Source organism: Chenopodium quinoa, unplaced genomic scaffold (genome assembly GCF_001683475.1).
Source record: "Chenopodium quinoa cultivar QQ74 unplaced genomic scaffold, ASM168347v1, whole genome shotgun sequence".
Classification (NCBI taxonomy): domain Eukaryota; kingdom Viridiplantae; phylum Streptophyta; class Magnoliopsida; order Caryophyllales; family Amaranthaceae; genus Chenopodium; species Chenopodium quinoa.
Genome location: NW_018745054.1, coordinates 25730 through 44877, shown reverse-complemented (window position 1 = coordinate 44877; position 19148 = coordinate 25730). Strand labels below are relative to the sequence as shown.

Below are 19148 nucleotides of genomic sequence, written 5' to 3'. Positions count from 1 at the left end.
CAAATCCTGGACTACAAGATGCTTTAGCTGTACCAGCTATTGATACTGAGCCTAAGCATGCTAGAAATGAAAGTTCTGGTGATCTAAGCTTCAAAGAGAAATTGAATGCGAAAGGGGTTTCTCTGAGTTTTGTTCCTCCTCAAATAAGAGATGGTAAGTCTATTGCAATTTTGCCTGTAGATGAAATTCAAGAAGGAACAAAAAAATGGAATAATGTTGTAGTGTTATATATTGTTGGATATTATCCTACAATTGCAGCTATTAAGAGATTTATTGCAAAAGAATGGGGGATTGGGAATAACCCTGAAGTGTTTTGGCATGATAAGGGTTACTTTATAATTAATTTGTGTTCTGCTGATAATCTGAACTCTGTGTTGAGTGGAGGCCCTCACATGTTCTTTGGAAAGCCTGGCATAGTTAAGCCATGGTCTGATAAGTTTGATTTCAATGCTGAGATTTTACGTACTGTACCTTTATGGATTAGGTTACCTAATCTACCTCTTAATTGTTGGGGTCCTGAAACACTGAGCAGGATAGGTAGCACTCTGGGTGTGCCAATCTGTGCTGATGAATGCACATCACGACAATTAAGAGTTTCTTTTGCTAGATTGTTAATTGAAATTGACATTACTAAGGCTCTTCCTAATTCTGTTTGGGTTGAGAGTCCTAAAGGGGAGGTAGTTGAGTTAGCTGTGGTGTATGAATGGACTCCTCCTTTCTAAAAACAATGCAACAAAGCTGGTCACAACTGTGATGAATTTAAGATCACTCAGAATCAACCTGTTCCTAAAGCTCAACCTCAGAAGAAGGCTTGGGTTAAGAAAGTGAGACAAGCCCCTAAAAACAAATCTACTGAAAATTGGGATACTGTGAAGAGAAAAGGGAAAGAAATTGTTGTGGCTACTATGGCTGGTAATACTGTTAAGACCACAAATAAATTTGAGGTGCTGCCTGATGTTGATATAGCTGGTCCTAGCTTTACTGTTCCTAGCGGGGGTGGGCCCCCTCCTCAGCAATGATTATCACAACATGGAATGTAAGGGGTCTAAATAACCCTAGCAAGGTAGCTGATGTTAAGAAGCTACTTTACAGGACTAACACTGATGTTATCTGTTTGTTTGAAACAAGAGTCAAGCTGAAAAACAGTATAAAAATTCAGAATAAGATTTCTTATGGTTTCACCTGGGTCTGTAAATTCTACTCCTCTCCGAGCGTATTCTATAACCTCTCCCTTCAAGTAGCAATGTTAATGGTGGAAATGCATCCCAGCTTGATCAGAAATCTAATGAATTGAGTCTTCCAAGAAAGGTTTCTAATGAATCTTGAGGTTCTAGATTCGTTCAAAAGGCAGAAAGGAATAGGCTCAGGGCCGTACCAATGCTTCTAGTAAGGGTAGAATATGGCTGGGTTGGAAAAGTGACAAGCTTCATGTTGAGGTGCTTAGTGTCCTTTCTCAGTTTATTCACTGTACTGTAAGTAATCTTGATTACAGTAGACAAGTTATGGTTACTTTTGTCTATGGTTTGCATAGTATTCATGACAGGAAGGATCTTTGGGATGGTTTAAGGAATATTGGTCCTGTTTCTATTCCTTGGTTATGTACAGGGGATTTTAATTCTGTTCTGCATGATGGGGATAAGTTAAATGGGAATGCCATCACTGATTATGAAATTAGAGATTTTAGAAGACTTGTTGAAGATTTGGATTTCATTGAGATAAAGAGTAAAGGGTCTTTTTATTCATGGTCTAACAAAGCTCATAGTGGCCCTAGAACTCAAACTAGGATTGATAGGGGATTTGTGAACTTGGATTGGCTTATTCAGTTTCCTAATGTTAAAGCTATGTACCTTTCCCCTTCCCTCTCTGATCATACCCCTTTACTATATGAGATCCTTCCTCCTATTTCAGGGAAGGGAAGGCCTTTCAGGTTTTTAAATCATCTTACTACCCATTCTGATTTTTTGAGTACTGTGCAAGAAGTTTGTAGTATTGGGGTCTCTCGTAACTCCATGAATAGAATTTGGAAGAAATTGAAGAATTTGAAAGCTCGCCTCAAAGATCTTAATTTTAATTCCTTCAATAATATTGAAGAGAAAGTTGATCAGGCTCGGAATTCTCTCCTTGAAATTCAGGACCAAATGGCTGCTAATCCTCACACTTCTGAAATGGTGTCTCAGGAAGCTACTGCTATTCAACAGTTGAGATATTGGAGGTCTGTTGAAGAAAGCATATACAAACAGAAATCCAGAATTGATTGGGTTCAGCTAGGTGACTCAAATACAAAGTATTTCTTCTCTATGATGAAGCACAGGCAAACCAGGAACAGAATTGACACTATTATGACTGATCAACAGGTTCTGTTAAAGACTCCTGCTGATGTTGAGAGAGAAGTTGTGGGTTTCTATAAGAAACTTATGGGCTCTAGTTCTTCTTCTCTTGATGCTATTGACCTGGTGACTATGAGAAATGGAAGACACCTCTCAGCGGATTCTCAGAATATTCTTAGTGCTCCTGTTACTGTTAGTGAGATTGATTCTGCTATTCAAAGCATCTCTGATGAGAAAGCTCCAGGTATTGATGGCTATAACTCAAATTTTTTTAAATCTGCTTGGAACATTATTAAGCTTGATATTTATGAGGCTGTGCTTAATTTTTTTTTTTATATCGGGGTTATGAGCTCACAGTGGAACTGTACTACTTTGACTATGGTGCCTAAAGTTCAGACTCCTTCTTATGCTAGTGATTTTAGGCCTATTTCCTGTTGCACTGTTCTATATAAAATTGTTTCAAAAATCATCACTGTTAGGCTTCCTCAAGGAGGTTATTGATGAAGCTCAAGCTGGGTTCATCCAAGGAAAGCATATTGGGGATAATGTTTTGCTAGCCACTGAGCTTATAAAGGGGTATAATCATAAATATATTACCCCTAGGTGCATGATCAAGGTTGACTTGAAGAAAGCCTATGATTCCATTGAATGGAGCTTTATTAAGGCTGTTATGAGTGAGCTTGGGTTTCCTTCTGTGTTTATTGATTGGGTTATGGGGTGTATTACCTGTGTCTCCTTTTTTGTTTTGACTAATGGCATTCCTAGTGCTCCTTTTATTGCAAAAAAAGGGTTAAGGCAGGGTGATCCTATGTCCCCCTTTCTCTTTGCTATTGGAATGGAATATCTATCTAGATGCTTACATGAGCTTGATAAGCTTCCTGATTTTAACTTTCATCCAGGATGTGAGAAGCTTTCCATCACTCACCTCATGTTTGCTGATGACCTCCTGCTTTTTGCTAGAGCTGACAGTTGTTCTGTTAGGCTTATGTTTTGTGCTTTTCAGAAGTTTTCCAAGGCTTCTGGCCTTATGGCTAACCTCACTAAGAATGATGTGTACTTTGGGGGGTATCACTCAGGAAATGCATGACAGCCTTCTTAATGAGCTTGGTATGGTTGCTGGTTCTATTCCCTTTAAATATCTTGGGGTCCCTCTTTCCTCCAAAAAATTAACAATTCAGCAATGCAAGCCCTTAGTGAACAAGATTACCAGTCGAATTGAAACTTGGGCTGTTAAGTTCCTGTCTTATGCTGGTAGGCTTCAGTTGATCAAGAATGTCCTGTTTGGCATTCAAACTTACTGGGCTCAGATATTCATTTTACCTAAAAAAATAATGAAAGAGATTGAAAGCAGTTTTAAAAAAGAAAGAAAGCTCTTATTGCTTGGAAGACAATCTGTCTTCCTAAGTCTTGTGGTGGTTGGAATGTCATTGATCTACAACACTGGAATTCTGCTGCTATTTGTAAGATCCTTTGGGATATCACTCATAAAGCAGATTCTTTCTAGGTTAAATGGCTACATGTCTATTATTTCAAGGCTAAAGACTTCTGGACTGCTCCAATCCCTTAAAAAAGTTCTTGGATCCTTAGGAAAGTTATGAAATGCAAAAGCTTGATTGAAGGCATGGGAGGCTGGAATTCTTTAGTGGTCAATAGCAAGGTTCAAGTCAAGAAGGTGTATGGCAAACTTAGACAATAGGGTGCTAAAGTTCCTTGGAAGAGAATTGTCTGTAATAATAAGGCCTCTCCAAGAAGTGTGTTCATTTTATGGCTTGCTAATTGGAACAGGTTGTTAACTAAGGATATAATCCTTATCTGGAATCAGGCTTGTGATCCTGTTTGCTTCCTTTGTTTGTAGGGAAACGAAACTGTGCAGCATTTATTTTTCTTGTGTTATTATTCTAGCAGGATCTGAGCAAAAGTTTTACAGCTCCATAAGTATCAGAAACCAGTTCAGGGTTTTGATCAGGAAGCAAAATGGGCTATGAAAAGAGGTAGAAGGACTTATTCAATAAGTAGATTGCACTTGATGTTTTTAGTTGAAGCAGTTTACAGCATATGGATCCAAAGGAATAATGTGCTTTTTCATGGCTATAATGAACCTGCTGAGACTATTTTCAGACAAGTTGGTTACAAAGTTGCTTGTAGATGTGATCCTGATGATAGAAAGAAGCTCTTCTGGCCTCCCCAAGTTTGATCCTGGCTTCTATGCTCCTGTTTTGGTGTTCTGTAATGATTGTTTACGTTGTTTTGTGTTGTTTTTTGTGTTGATTTGGTTTGTTATTACTGTCCCTTTCCCCTGGCACCCTTCCTAGAAGGTGGTCAGTTGGTAGGGTTCAGTCGGTTCTTTCCCTAGGTTAGCACCCTTCCTAGAAGGTGGTTAATCTTGGGTTTTGAACTGGTTTTGGGTTTGTTGGACCTTATTGGTCGTTGTAGTTTGGGCTTCCTTGTTTGCAACTTTACTTGTAAGTTGTATTTCTCTTTTGGTAATAAAATCTTTTATTTACCAAAAAAAAAAGGTCAAACACATTCAAACAAATCTTTTTGAATCAAATGAAAGTCAAATGCATTTAACAAACCTATTTGAATCATATGAAATTCAAACACATTCAAACAAAGCTAATTGAATCAAATGAAAATCAAACACATTCAAACAAAGATTTTTTTAATCAAATGAAATTCAAAAGAATTCAACAATGATAATAGAATCAAATGAAAGTAAAAAAACATTATATTAAATCTATTTGAATCAAATGAAAGTCAAATGCATTCTACAAACTTAACTGAATCAAATAAAAGTTAAACACATTCAAACAAAGCTATTTGAATCAAATGAAAGTCAAATGCATTCAACAAAGCTAATTGAATCAAATGAAAGTCAAACACATTCAAACAAAGCTAATTGAATCAAATGAAAGTCAAACACATTCAAACAAAGCTTTTTTGAATCAAAGGAAAGTCAAATGCATTCAACAATGCTAACATAATCAAATGAAAGTCAAACACATTCAAACAAAGCTTTTTTTTACCAATTGAAAGTCAAATGTATTCAACAAAGCTAATTGAATCAAATAAAAGTCAAACACATTCAAACAACGCTTTTTGAGTCAAATGAAAGTCAAATGCATTTAACAAACCTAATTGAATCAAATGAAAGTCAAACACATTCAAACAAAGTTAATTGAATCAAATGAAAGTCAAACTCATTCAAAAAAAGATTTTTAGAATCAAATGAAAGTCAAATGCATTTAACAATGATAATGGAATCTAATGAAAGTCAAACACATACAAACAAAGCTATTTGAATAAATTAAAAGTCATATGCATTCAACAAAGCTATTTGAATCAAATTAAAGTCTAATTGATTTTGGGTGCTTTGGCTACCTAATGTTTTCTATGTCACAGTTAAGAGGGTAGAAGCTCAGTTGATTCATTTAGAGGTTGTCCATAGAGCCTCAAATACAGTTTTTTGGTTTACTGTAGTGTATGGGTTTAATACTAGAGAGGAGAGGGTTCCAATTAACTGAAATCTCTAGTAAGCTTGTGGGTCCTTGGATGGTTAGGGGTGATTTCAATAATGTGTTGGGGTTGCAGGATAGAATTGGATCATCTGTTACTCTAAATGAGGTGCAGAATTTTAGAGACTGTTTGACGCAGTTTGATCTCTTTGACTTTAAAACTGATGGTTCATTCTTCACCTGGCCTAATAAACAGCATGGGAAGGATAGGGTGTGTACTAAGATTGATATAGTGCTGGTCAATGGTGCCTTGGACAGTGTGTTTAAGGATTCTCAAGCTGGCTTCCTACCTGAAGGTCTAATAGATCACTGCCCTTGTAATATCTCTTTGTTTAGGGAAAAGAGTAACTCAAAGAAGCCTTTCAGATTCTTTAATGTGTGGGCTCAAGCCCCTGAATACTTACAGGTGGTGAGTAATGCTTGGGAAATGACAGTGAGAGGATCTGATATGTTTGTTCTGGTCAAAAAACTGCAGGAAGTAAAAAAAAGGATTAAAAGCTTTGAATCTTACTAAATTTTCTTGTGTTGATTCTGTTGACTCTATTGATGCAGCTGCCCTTTCTTGTATACAGGAGAAACTCAGCAAGCATCCTTGCAATGACCACCTAATTCTGGAAGAAAAGAAGCATAGAGAGGTTTATTCTGCTGCTCATGAAGCCAAATTTTCATTTATAAAGCAAAAGGCCAAGTTACACTGGCTTAGAGAAGGGGATATTAATTCAGCCTACTTCCATGCTTATCTGAAGAAGAGGAGAATGCATAACAGAATTATTAGTGTGAAAGATGCTAATGGTTTTGTTATCCAAGAGCCTGATAAAGTTGCTGACCAGTTTGTGAGCTTCTATACTGAACTGTTGGGTGCTTATAGTCTCCCCAAGAGCAAGTTCCATGATGCTGTTATTGCTGAAGGACCCCTGCTGACTCAGGATCAAAGAGTTTCTTTATGCAGATCTTTCTCAACTGTTGATGTGAATAATGAATTATGGAGCATTAAGAATAATAAGGCTCCTGGGCCTGATGGTTTCTCGAGCCTTTTTTCAAAGCTGCTTGGAGTGTGATGTAGGAAGATTTATGCAAAGCTGTGTTGGGGTTCTTTTCTCATGGTTGTTTGCTAAAGCAGATTAATGTTACTACCTTGACTCTGGTGCCTAAGTTAGAAAATGCTGAGATGGTACACCAGTATAGACCAATTGCTTGTTGCAATGTCATTTACAAGATTATTTCCAAGATGTTATGCACTAGATTAAAGGAGGTTCTGCCTGATATTGTCAGGGACAATCAAGGAGCTTTTGTCTCTGGCAGGTCAATCCTTGATAACATCCTGATTTGTCAGGATATGCTTAAGGATTACAACAATAAGAGGAGAGCTCCTGGGTGTACAATCAAGGTAGACTTGAGGAAAGCTTATGATTTTGGGATTTTATCAAAGACATGTTGCAATGTCTTCACTTTCCAAGCCAGTTTATTAAATAGATTATGCAGTGTGTCACTACCCCCTCCTACTCCCTCATGATTAATGGAGGCCTTCATGGATATTTTAAAGGCAAGAGAGAGGTGAGACAGGGTGATCCTATTTCCCCATTGCTGTTTGTGATAGTCATGGAGTATCTTTCGAGGCTTCTTAGGAAGGTGGGAAAGAAACAAGGCTTTAAGTTCCACTCTAGATGCAAATTACTATCCCTGAACCACCTCATCTTTGTTGATGACCTTATGATGTTTGCTCATGGAGACAAGAGATCAGTGTCTTATCTTATTAGAGCCTTGAAGATGTTTGATAATGTGTCTGGGCTCCAGGTCAACTCTGACAAGTCTGCTATCTACTTTAGCAAGGTGCAGGTACTATAAAACAGGATATTCTTATGCTTTCTGGGTTTGTTGAAGGTAGCACTCCTTTTAGATACTTGGGTATCCCTCTCAATGCCAAGTATCTACGAGTAACTGATTTTGATAGCCTCATTGAAAAATTGCTGGTTCGAATTACCTGTTGGTCTAGTAGACATTTGTCTTACTCTGCAAGAGTTGTACTAGTGAATTTAGTGCTTATGAGTTTGCACACCTATTGGGCACAATGTGTCCTGTTCCCAAAATCTGTCACTAAGAGAATTAATCAAGTGTGCAGGGCCTTACTTTGGTCTGAATCTGTTAGTTTATCCAAAAGCCCACCTATTTCTTGGTCTTGGGTGTGCAAGGATAAAAAGTTTGGAGGGCTTGGCATTAGAGACTGTGAAACCTTGAACAAGGCAGCCTTAGGAAAATTTGTGTGGAAAATGGTTCAAGTAAAAAGATTCTCTTTGGACTAAGTGGATGTATAATGCTTATGTTCATAAGAACAATTGGTGGGATTATGTGCCTAAGAAATCTGATGGTTGGGGGTAGAAGAAGATTTGTGCAGTCAAGGATGCTCTTAAGGAGGGTTTTTTGCAAGGTCCATAGAAGGATGCTAAGTACACTATTGCTGAAGGGTATAAGTGGTTACAAGGAAATGAGACAAAGCTGCAATGGACTGAGTGAGTCTGGAACTGGTTCAATATCCATAAGTATTCCTTCATTACCTGGTTGGCTATTATGGATAGATTGAGAACTGGTGTAAAACTGAAGAGAGTAGGGGCCTGTGAGAATGATTTGTGCTTATTGTGTGGCACTCAGTCTGAAGATCAGCATCACCTTTTCTTTAACTGCCCTTACAATAAGACTTGCTTGAAGATTATCAGCAACTAGCTCTAACTTGATGATATTTACTTTAATATTGAGAAGTCTTGGAAGTTCTGGAAAAGGAAAACTCCTGATAGCATAAGAAGGAAGGTAGTGTTTGCTGTTTTGGCTGGTGTGGTGTATTATATCTGGATGGCTCGAAATGAAGCTCTATGGTATAAGGTTGTCCTGCATCCTAGGAAGCTTTGCTACAAACTGTGTTTAACTATCACTGACAGGCTCCAGAAACTTATTAGTGTTAAATGGAAGAGAGTGCACTGTAAATGGCTGTATGACCTTAAGAAATGCATACCTAGATAGCGATAGTTTGTTTTGTTTTTTCTGTTTCAACTGGTGTTCTCTACTGGCTTTTAGGTGCTGTTTTCTGGTTTTGTTTGTTTAGGCTGGCCCCTATGTGGTGTTTTCCCCTTGTGGCTGGTTTTTTTTCCTCCCCCCCCCTTCTCGGGGCACCCTTCCTAGAAGGTGGTCTTGGTTAAGCTAGGGGTTGTATGTTTTGAGGGCTTGCCCTCTTTTCTTTTGGTATTAATAAAACTCTCACTTACCAAAAAAAAAATCAAATGAAAGTCAAACACATTCAAACAAAGCTAATTGAATCAAATGAAAGTCAAACACATACAAACAAAGCTATTTTGAATCAAATGAAAGTCAAATGCATTCAACAATGCTAACAGAATCAAATGAAAGTCAAAAGAGAAGGGTGCAGAATAGGATCTTCAATGTGTTTCAAGATGGTTAGGTGATTTAGGAGCCTAGTGAGGTGATTAATGCTTTTGTTGGCTACTATCGGAATCTGCTGGGTTCAAATTGCATTCTTGAGAGATCTGTTCATGATGATGTTATTGAGGTTGGGAAGATTCTTACTCAAGAGCAAAGAGTTGAGATGTGCCTTCCTTTTACTGAGGTTGATGTAAAAGATGCCCTGTGGAGCATTGAGGATGATAAGGCCCCTGGACCAGATGGTTTCTCTAGTAAGTTTTTTAAAGCTTCTTGGGATATTGTGAAAAATGATTTATGTGAAGTTGTGTTATCCTTTTTTGATCATGGCTGTCTCCTTAAGCAAGTGAATAACAGTTTGCTGACCATGGTGCCTAAAGTTGATGATGCCATCTATGTCTCCCAGTATAGACCAATTGCTTGTTGCAATGTCTTGTATAAGTTGATCTCAAAGTTGTTATGCTCTAGGTTGAAGGTTGTCTTGCCAGGTTTGATTAGTGAGACTCAGGGAGCTTTTGTGGAGGGAAGGTCTATCTTAGATAATATATTTGTTTGCCACGACATGTTGAAGAACTACAATAACAAAAGGAAGGCTCCTAGGTGTACTATTAAGGTTGATCTAAGGAAGGCTTATGACCCTGTCCACTAGTCTTTTATTAAAGATATGCTGGTGGCTCTCAACTTTCCTAAGAAATTTGTTGGATGGGTGATGGAATGTGTCTTTACTCCTTCCTACTCTCTTATGATTAATGGTGGTCTTCATGGTTTCTTTAAGGGTAAGAGAGGCATTAGACAGGGTGATCCCATTTCTCCTCTTATTTTTGTTTTGGTCATGGAATATCTGTATAGGATCCTTCAGAAAGTGGGAGGACTTAGAAGCTTCAAATTTCATCAAGGTTGTAAGTAGTTGTGGTTGACCCACCTTGTGTTTGCTAATGATCTCATGCTGTTTAGCCATGGGGATAGGAAGTCTTTCTCTTTGCTGATTAGAGCTTTAAAAACATTTGAAAAGATCTCTGGTTTAGTGGCTAACACTGATAAAACAACTGTGTATTTTGGTAGTATGGGGAAGGATTTGCAGGAGGAAATTCTGTGTAATTCTGGCTTTATTACAATCTCTTTTCCTTTCAAGTATCTTGGCATTCCCCTTAAGGCTAAGTACATGAGAATTGATGACTTTGATAGTACTATTGATAAGATGCTAGCAAGGATCACTTGTTGGTCTAGCAGGAACCTCTCCTATATTGCCAAGGCTACTCTAATCAATTATGTGCTTATCAGTTTACATACTTATTCGGCTCAATGTATTTTATTGCCTAAGGGGGTTGTTCACAGAATCACTCAGCTGTGTAGAGCTTTTCTTTGGGATGATTCTTCTGTGCTTGGGGGGCTCCTCCTGTTGCTTGGGATTGGGTTTGTAAGGCCAAAAAATTTGGTGGCTTGGGCATGAGGGACTGCAGTAACTGGAATAAAGCTACCCTGGGTAAGTATGTGTGGAAAATTGCTAAGAAAGAAAACTCTCTTTGGGTGAAATGGATTCATAGTATTTATTTGAATGATCAGGATTGGTGGGCCTATAATCCCAAGAGGTGTGATGGCTGGGCTTGGAGGAGATTATGTGCTGTGAAAAATGAGATTCAAAAGGGGTTTGAGGTTAGGAATTGGCTGAGTAAACAGTATAGTATCAGTGACTGTTATACTTGGTTATAGGGAGTACAGTCGAAGGTAGTTTGGAGTAAATGGGTTTGGAACAGGTTTAATGTTCCTAAAAATTCTTTTATCTCCTGGCTTGCTGCTCAGAGGAGGCTTAAGACCAGAGATAGGCTGATCTTTTGGGTGTAATCCCGATACTAGTTTCCTTCTGTGTGGTGATGATACTAAGTCCCATGAGCACCTCTTTTTCAATTGTCCCTATAGTAGACAGTGCCTCAAGATAGTTGTTGCTTGGTTAGGCATAAATGAGAGGAATTTTAGTTTGGATGGCTCTTGGAAGCATTGGAATAGGCAAGGGTGTGATTTGATCAAAATGAGATTTTTCTTAGCTGTTTTTGCTGCCTATGTTTATCACATATGGTTTGCCAGGAACCATGCTTATTGGGAAAAAGCTGTGATTATCCCCCTAAAATTATGTAAGGCAATTTGTGTGGAGGTGACTTGTCGATTACAGCAATTGATTGATGGGTCTTGGTCTAGAAATCAATGTAAATGGTTATACCTCTTAAAATGCAGTGTGCCTTGCTGAAAGCTTGGTTGTTTTTGGTTTGTGTTCTAGAGCCTCTTCAGCTTTGTTTCATGCCCCTGATTCTGTCTTTTATAGCTGCTGGGATGAGCTGCTGTTTTTCTATCTCTTTTTCTGTCTTTTTTGTGCTGCTACAAGCTGTGTGCTGCTGTGATCTATGCTAGGCAGAGTTCTTGTTTGGTTGTGGCTGTCTCTGTGCCTGCTCAGAGTTTCTGGGTTTCCTGCCTGCTGTGTAGCTGCTCTGTGCCTCTGAGCTTGGTTTATGATGTAGTGCTTCTGTGCTGTTGTCTTTGACTGGTGCAGATTTGTGTTTCTGTGTCCTTGAGACTGTTCTTCTGTGATTCAGTGTGCTGTGCTGCAGTTTGCGTTTAGTCTGGCCAGTCTTCAGCTGCTGATCTGATTGTTGCTTTGCTCTGATGCTGTGTTCTGTGTGCTAGGTCTTATGGGCTGTTCTTGTGAAGCTTCCTGTCCAGCCGGTGCTGTCTGCTAGCTGTTCTCCAGGGACCTGCTGGCACTTTCTGACCTGTGTGGGCTGCTAGTTAGTTGCAGTGTAGCAGTGGTGGGGTTTTTGGTGTCGCTTTTTTGGTGGGCAACTGTTCGTTTTTTTTGGTTTTGTGTTGTGTTTTACTTGTTGTGTATAGATGCTGTTTTGGCATCCTGTTTGTTTAGGATTGCTGTTTTTTTGTGTTTTTATGTTCGTAAGTTTTAGCTTTGTGTTTGGTTTTGTCCCGGTCCCTGTTTAAAGTACCCTTCCTAGAAGGTGCCTTTTTTTTAGTCCGGGTTTTGGATTTTTTTTCCCCCTCTCTGGTTTAGGCACCCTTCCTAGAAGGTGGTCTGTTTCAGTTTGGGGTTGATCTAGGTGTGTGGTTGCCTTCGGGCTGGTGTAGTTTGGAGTTACAACTTGGTTTGTAAGTTGTTTTCTGGTTTCCTATGGTAATAAAATCTTTCTTATTTACCAAAAAAAAAATAATCAAATGAAAGTCAAACACATTCTAACAAAGCTATTTGAATCAAATGATAATCAAATGCAATTTACAAAGCTTATTGAATCAAATGAAAGTTAACCACATTTAATCAAAGCTAATTGAATCAAATAAAAGTTAAACACATTCAAACAATACTAATTGATTCAAATGAAAGTCAAACACATTCAAACAAAGCTATTTGAATCAAATGAAAGTCAAATGCATTCTACAAACCGAATTAAATCAAATGAAAGTCAAACACATTCAAAGATTGCTAATTAAATCAAATGAAAGTCAAACATATTCAAACAAAGCTATTCGAATCAAATTAAAGTCAATTGCATTCAAACAAAACTAATTGAATCAAATAAAAGTCAAACACATTCAAACAAAGCGTTTTTCAATCAAATGAAAGTCAAATGCATTCAACAATGCTAATCAATTGATAGTAAAACACATTCAAACAAAGCTATTTGAATCAAATCAAAGTCAAATGCATTCTACAAAGCTAATTGAATCAAATGAAAGTCAAACACATTCAAACAAAGCTATTGGAATCAAATGAAAGTCAAACGCATTCTACAAAGCTAATTAAATCAAATAAAAGTCAAACACATTCTTACAAAGCTATATAAATCAAATGAAAGTTAAATACATTCAAAAAAACCTATTTGAATCAAATGAAAGTCAAATCCATTGAACAAAGCTAATTGAATCAAATGAAAGTCAAATGCATTCAACAAAGCTAATTGAATCAAATGAAAATCAAACACATTTAAAAAAAAAGCTAATTGAAACAAATGAAAGTTAAATATATTCAAACATTGCTAATTAAAAAAAATGAAAGTCAAACACATTCAAACAAAGCTATTTGAATCAGATGAAAGTCAAATGCATTCAACAAAGCTGATTGAATCAAATGAAAATCAAGCACATTGGAACAAAGCTAATTGAATCAAAATGGAAGACAAACACATACAAACAAAGCTAATTGAATCAAATGAAAGTCAAACACATTCAAACAAAGTTTTTTTGTATCAAATGAAATTCAAATGCATTCAACAATGCTAAGATAATCAAATGAAATTCAAACACATTCAAACAAAGCTTTTTTAATCAAATGAAAGATAAATGTATTCAACAAAGCTAAACGAATTAAATGAAAATCAAACACATTCAAATAAAGCTATTGGAATCAAATGAAAGTCAAATGCATTATAGAAAGCTAATTGAATCAAATAAAAGTCAAACACATTCAAACAAAGCTATAAATCAAATGAAAGTCAAATACATTCAAATAAAGCTATTTATATCAAATGAAAGTCAAATCCATTCAACAAAGCTAATTGAATTTAATGAAAGTCAAATTCATTCAATAAAGCTAATTGAATCAAATGAAAGTGAATCAAATGAAAGTTGAAAATCTAGAGAGAGAAAATCTTTTTTGCCGCCATTTTTTACATTGAAAGCTTGTGCTTGGGCCATGGCCAACCGTAAGAAAGGGAAAGCGAAGAAGAATATTGGCTCTAAATCTTCCTCTAAAGCTAAAAAGAAGCAGAGATATAAGCTTAGGTCTTGCATGAAACTGATTGAGGAAAAGGAAGTGAGCTCTGATATGTGTTCGGTGGGAAGCTGGTTGGATGGAGCTGTTATTGATGAAATCCCCATTAAAGAAATCTCTGAAGAATTTAAAGATGATCATCGATTTGATTTCAATCAATGGTTATAGGTAATTGACTCTTCCCCTTTAAGGGTTAATAACTCTGTTTCTTGGTTAGAGTCAAATTCGATTAATCCATCTCCTTTGATGATGATTGCTGGTTCGAATAAGTCAATTTGTGATAATGTTGATCTGGATAATATTTCTAACCCCAATTTAAATTTTGAGGGTATATCGACCCCTAAATAGATTTCCCCCAATTCTTCCCCGGTTTTGAATAATCAATTTGGGAATGGTAAAAATCGTGGGGTGGTTTGTTTAAGAATCTGGTTGATAAGGGGATTAATCTTGAAGATGTGAACAATGATAATAGGCCTTCTAATGGGGATGGTATGCTCCGATTGCTGAAAGAGGATGTTCAATCTGAGATAGATTTCTGGGAATTTGTAGTAGTTTGTTATGTCCTATGCTCTCAGCCCCCCTATTCTGTTTTGAATGGATTCTTGAGAAGGGTTTGGGAGAAGTTTGGCATTTGTAGGGTAGCTACGTGTGACAATGGTGTGTTCTTGGTTTGGTTTCAAACAAGGGAGGCTAGAGAACAGGCTGGTCCCATTATGTTTGATAGGAAACTTGTAATTACTAAGAGATGGCATGCTGATCTAAAGATTAGAGAGGAGAAGGTTTTTGATGTTCCTGTCTGAGTAAGGCTGCCTAATTTGGATTTGAAATTCTGGGATAAAGAGGCTTTAATGAAAATTGCAGGTTTGATTGGCAAACTAATCAAGACTGACAAGGTTACATCCACCAAGGAAAGGATTGCCTATGCCAGGATAATGGTGGAAGTAGCTTTTAATGGTTCTCTTCCTGAGTTTGTTGAATTCTTAGATGAAGAAGGGATCAGAGTTAAGCAAGAGGTTCAGTTTGAATGGAAGATAGTTGTTTGTCAGGTATGTAAGGGTATGGGACATGTGGAATAGGACTGTCCAAACTTGTTTACTAGAGCCAGGAAGACTCAATCTAGACATCAGAAACAGGATGTGAGGCAGAAGATTTGGAGGCCTGTCCAGACATCTATGTAGGATACTGGGTGGAATCCTATGCAGAATAATGAACAAAAGTCTGCCCAAAGAATTGTTCAAGAACACAGAAACATGGTGAAATACTGAGAAACTCAAAATTTGGTAATACTGTGCACTTAAATAATAGATTTTCTGGGTTGCAGGAAGCAGATCAGGAGGAGGATAGGGTAGGCCCTACGGGGTCAGGACAGGCTTTGTTTCAAGAGGAGATGATTGATGTGAGGGATGGGGAGGTGATGTATGGAAGGTGGGAGAGGGGTGAGTGCTCTTATAATGTCAATGGATAAGTGGGGTTTCTGGAATGTGAGGGGTCTTAATCATCCTAGTAAAATCTGTGATGTTCTCTGGTTTCTGAAGCAACATATTATATGTTTGTTTGGCCTCCTTGAGACTAAAGTTAAGGCTAAAAGGTTTGGGAAGATCTTTGATAGTTTCAGTAGTACTTGGTCTGTTATTACCAATTACAGCAAGGTGGATGGAGGTAGGATCTGGGTTATATGGCAACCTTCTATGTATATGATCCAAGTGATGAGGATAGAATGTCAATATATTCATTTTTATGTGACTCATAAGGCTTCTAGTATCTCCTTTTGGTGCACTATGGTGTATGGGGTAAATGTGGCTGCTGGTAGAGAGAGGTTATGGAAACATATTAGGGAGATTAGTCACTCAATCTCTGGCCTTGGGTGGTTTGTGGAGATTTTAATAACATTCTGAATATGGAGGATAGATTGGGCTCTCCTTGTACTTTGAATGAAGTTGAAAATTTTAGAGAGGCCTAAGATACTGTGATTTGATGGATTTGAAGATTAAGGGTTCCTTTTTAACTTATACTAACAAGAAGCAGGGCATGGATAGAGTATGTACTAAGATAGACAGATTGTTAGTAAATGAGAGATGGCATAAATTTTTTGATAATGCTAGTGATATTTTCTTGCCTGAAGGGCTTATGGATCACTGTCCATGTATTGTGTCCTTATTTGGTGGTGCTGATGTGGTTAAAAGACCTTTTCGTTTCTTCAATATGTGGACTGAGTTTCCTGGTTATCATGATATCATCTCTCAAGCCTGGAACACAACTGTCCGGGGCACTGATATGTTTGTTCTGGTTAACAAGTTGCAAGCTGTTAAGATATGTCTAAAACAGTTGAATTTATCTCAGTTTTCTAATATTGAGACTGCTGATACAGTGGCTGCTGGTCAGGAAGAGTTTAATGGAGATCCAGGGAATGAGGACCTCATTAAGGCTGAGTATGAGGTTAGAACAAGATATGTTACTACTCATAAAGCAAAATTTCTATTCCTAAAACAGAAAGCTAAATTGCATTGGCTTCAAGATGGGGATGCAAACTCTGCTTATTTCCATGCTTGCTTGAGGAGTAGGAGAGTTCATAATAGGATCCCTAATATTTCGTTGCCTACTGGTGAGATCACTCAGGATCCTGCGCTGATTAGTGATGCATTCACTACTTTTTATGTTGAGCTCCTGGGAACTCATACTAGTCCTCAGATGAAGCTTCACCCTACTGTCATAATGGAGGGGGTTGTGCTCAATGAGGATCGAAGAGGGGCTCTTTGTAGGAATTTTAGGGAGGAGGATGTTAAGGGAGCTTTGTGGAGCATTGATGAAGACAAAGCCCTAGGGCCAGATGGGTTCTCTAGTAGATTTTTCAAGAATTCTTGGGATGTTGTGAAATCTCACCTGTGTAAAGCTGTGTTGGGTTTTTTTGAGCATGGCAGACTTCTCAAATAGGTTTGCACCACCACTCTCACTCTGATCCCAAAAATTGATAATGCAAGTTCTGTGACTCATTTTAGGCCTATTGCATGTTGTAATGTAACATATAAAATCATTTCTAAAATGATTTGTTCTAGATTGAAAGAAGTGTTGCTTGCTATAATTGATGAATGTCAGGGTGCCTTTGTGGCTGGTAGATCAATTATGGACAATATTTTGATCTTCCAGGACATGCTTAAAGACTATAATAACAAAAGGAAATCCCCTAAATGCACTATTAAAGTGGATCTTTGGAAAGATTATGATTCTGTGCATTGGGAGTTCATTAAAGATATGCTTGTTTCACTTGGTTTTCCTGATCAGTTTGTGCAGTGGGTTATGGAGTGTGTGTCTTCTCCTACTTATTCCCTATTTTTGAATGGAGGATTACATGGATTTTTTCAAGGAAAAAGGGGAGTGAGACAAGGAGATCCTATGTCTCCTTTATTGTTTGTGATTGTCATGGAGTATCTTACCAGGTTACTCAAAAAGGTTAGCAAGATGGGAGTTCAGTTGACTACTTATTCAGAGCCCTGAGTATGTTTGAGAAGGTGTCTGGTTTAAAAGCAAATTCTGAAAAAACAACAATCTATTTTGGGAATGTTGAAGAAAGAGTTAAGCACAACATCTTAAGTCTTACTGGTTTTGTAGAGGGTTCAACCCCTTTTAAGTATCTTGGTGTCCCTCTTAATTCAAGATACTTGAAGGTTTCTGACTTTGATGCTCTGATTGACAAGATGCTGCATAAATTGAAAGGCTGGTCTAGTAGGAATCTTTCATATATAGCAATAGTTGTTTTGATCAAATCAGTTTTAATTAGCTTACATTCTTATTGGGCTCAATCTGTCTTATTTCCCAAGTATGTGATTTAGAGAATCAATCAGTTGTGCAAGGCATTCTTATGGGGTGGATCTGCTATTCTTTTTAAAGCTCCTCCTTTGGCTTGGTCTTAGGTTTGTAAATCCAAGAAGGTTGGTGGTCTGGGTATGAGAGATTGTGAAAGCTGGAATAAGGCTGCCTGGGAAAATATGTGTGGCAAATAGCTAAGAAAAAGGACTCTCTTTGGGTTAAATGGGTTCATAATGTGTATGTTAAATCTGCTGACTGGTGGTCTTATGCTCCAAAAAAAGCTGATGGTTGGGCTTGGAAGAAAATTTGTAAAATAAAGGATGAGCTTAGGGAGGGTTGCTTGACTGAAAAGTGGGAAGAGAAGAATTACTCTATTGCTGCTGTGTATTCCTGGTTTCAGGGTGCTGGTGAGAAGGTGGGTTGGACAGATTGGGTTTGGAATAGGTATAATATTCCTAAAACAAGTTTCATAGCTTGGTTAGCAATGTTAAATAAGCTGAGAACCAGAGACAAGTTGTTCAAGCATGGAGTCTGTGATACTGACAAACGCCTGCTATGTGATACTGTCACTGAATGTCAACAACACCTGTTCTTTGCCTGTCCCTATAGCAGACGTTGTATACTGATTATTAGTAGGTGGCTTGGAATTCAGGAGGTTAACTTTAATATTGTGAACACTTGGAAGCACTGGAAAAAAAAAAAATTTAAAGACCCTATTCTAAGGAAAATTGGGTATGCTACTCTTGTAGCCTTGGTGTATTATTTGTGGTCTGCTAGGAATATGGTTTACTAGAATCATGATGTTCCAGTTCCTGAGAAACTCTGTTACAGGCTATGTTCAATGGTGGTAGATCGGGTTCAGCAGATTATAGGTGGAAAATGGAAAAGACATCACTGTCAATGGCTATAGACCTTAAGAAACAGTATACCAGCCTGAGTTGGTGATTTTTGTATTCTTTTATTGTTCTGTTCTGTTTTACTTGGGGTTGGGTTAGTTACTCTTTTGTTCTGGTCTTGTGATAAATACCCTTCCTAGAAGGTGCTTTATCACTTGAGGCTAGTATAGATTAGTGTGGGGGTTGTGTGGCCTTAAGAGTGTACAAGCTATTTCTTGTATTTGTTTTGAGGGCTTGCCCTCTTTCTTTGGTTAATAATACTTCTTATTTACCAAAAAAAAGAATCAAATGAAAGTCAAACACATTAAAAAAAAAGCTAATTGAAACAAATGAAAGTTAAACACATTCAAACATTGCTAATTAAATAAAATGAAAGTAAAAAACATTCAAATAAAGCTAATTGAACCAGATGAAA

The 19148-nt window shown here is 37.6% G+C and overlaps 2 protein-coding genes across 2 annotated transcripts; both read left to right on the top strand.

Annotated features, from left to right (window-relative positions):
• The first annotated feature begins 16007 nt into the window (after positions 1–16007).
• On the top strand, positions 16008–16964 carry LOC110709206. The gene has a single exon (XM_021887416.1). It carries the CDS (start codon positions 16008–16010, stop codon positions 16962–16964), a length of 957 nt encoding a protein of 318 aa, XP_021743108.1.
• Positions 16965–17527: 563 nt separating this feature from the next.
• LOC110709204 lies at positions 17528–18782 on the top strand. Its single transcript, XM_021887415.1, has 4 exons — positions 17528–17851; positions 17942–17972; positions 18032–18492; positions 18669–18782. The coding sequence occupies exons 1-4, from the start codon at positions 17528–17530 to the stop codon at positions 18780–18782; spliced, it is 930 nt and encodes a 309-aa protein (XP_021743107.1).
• Positions 18783–19148: the final 366 nt, after the last annotated feature.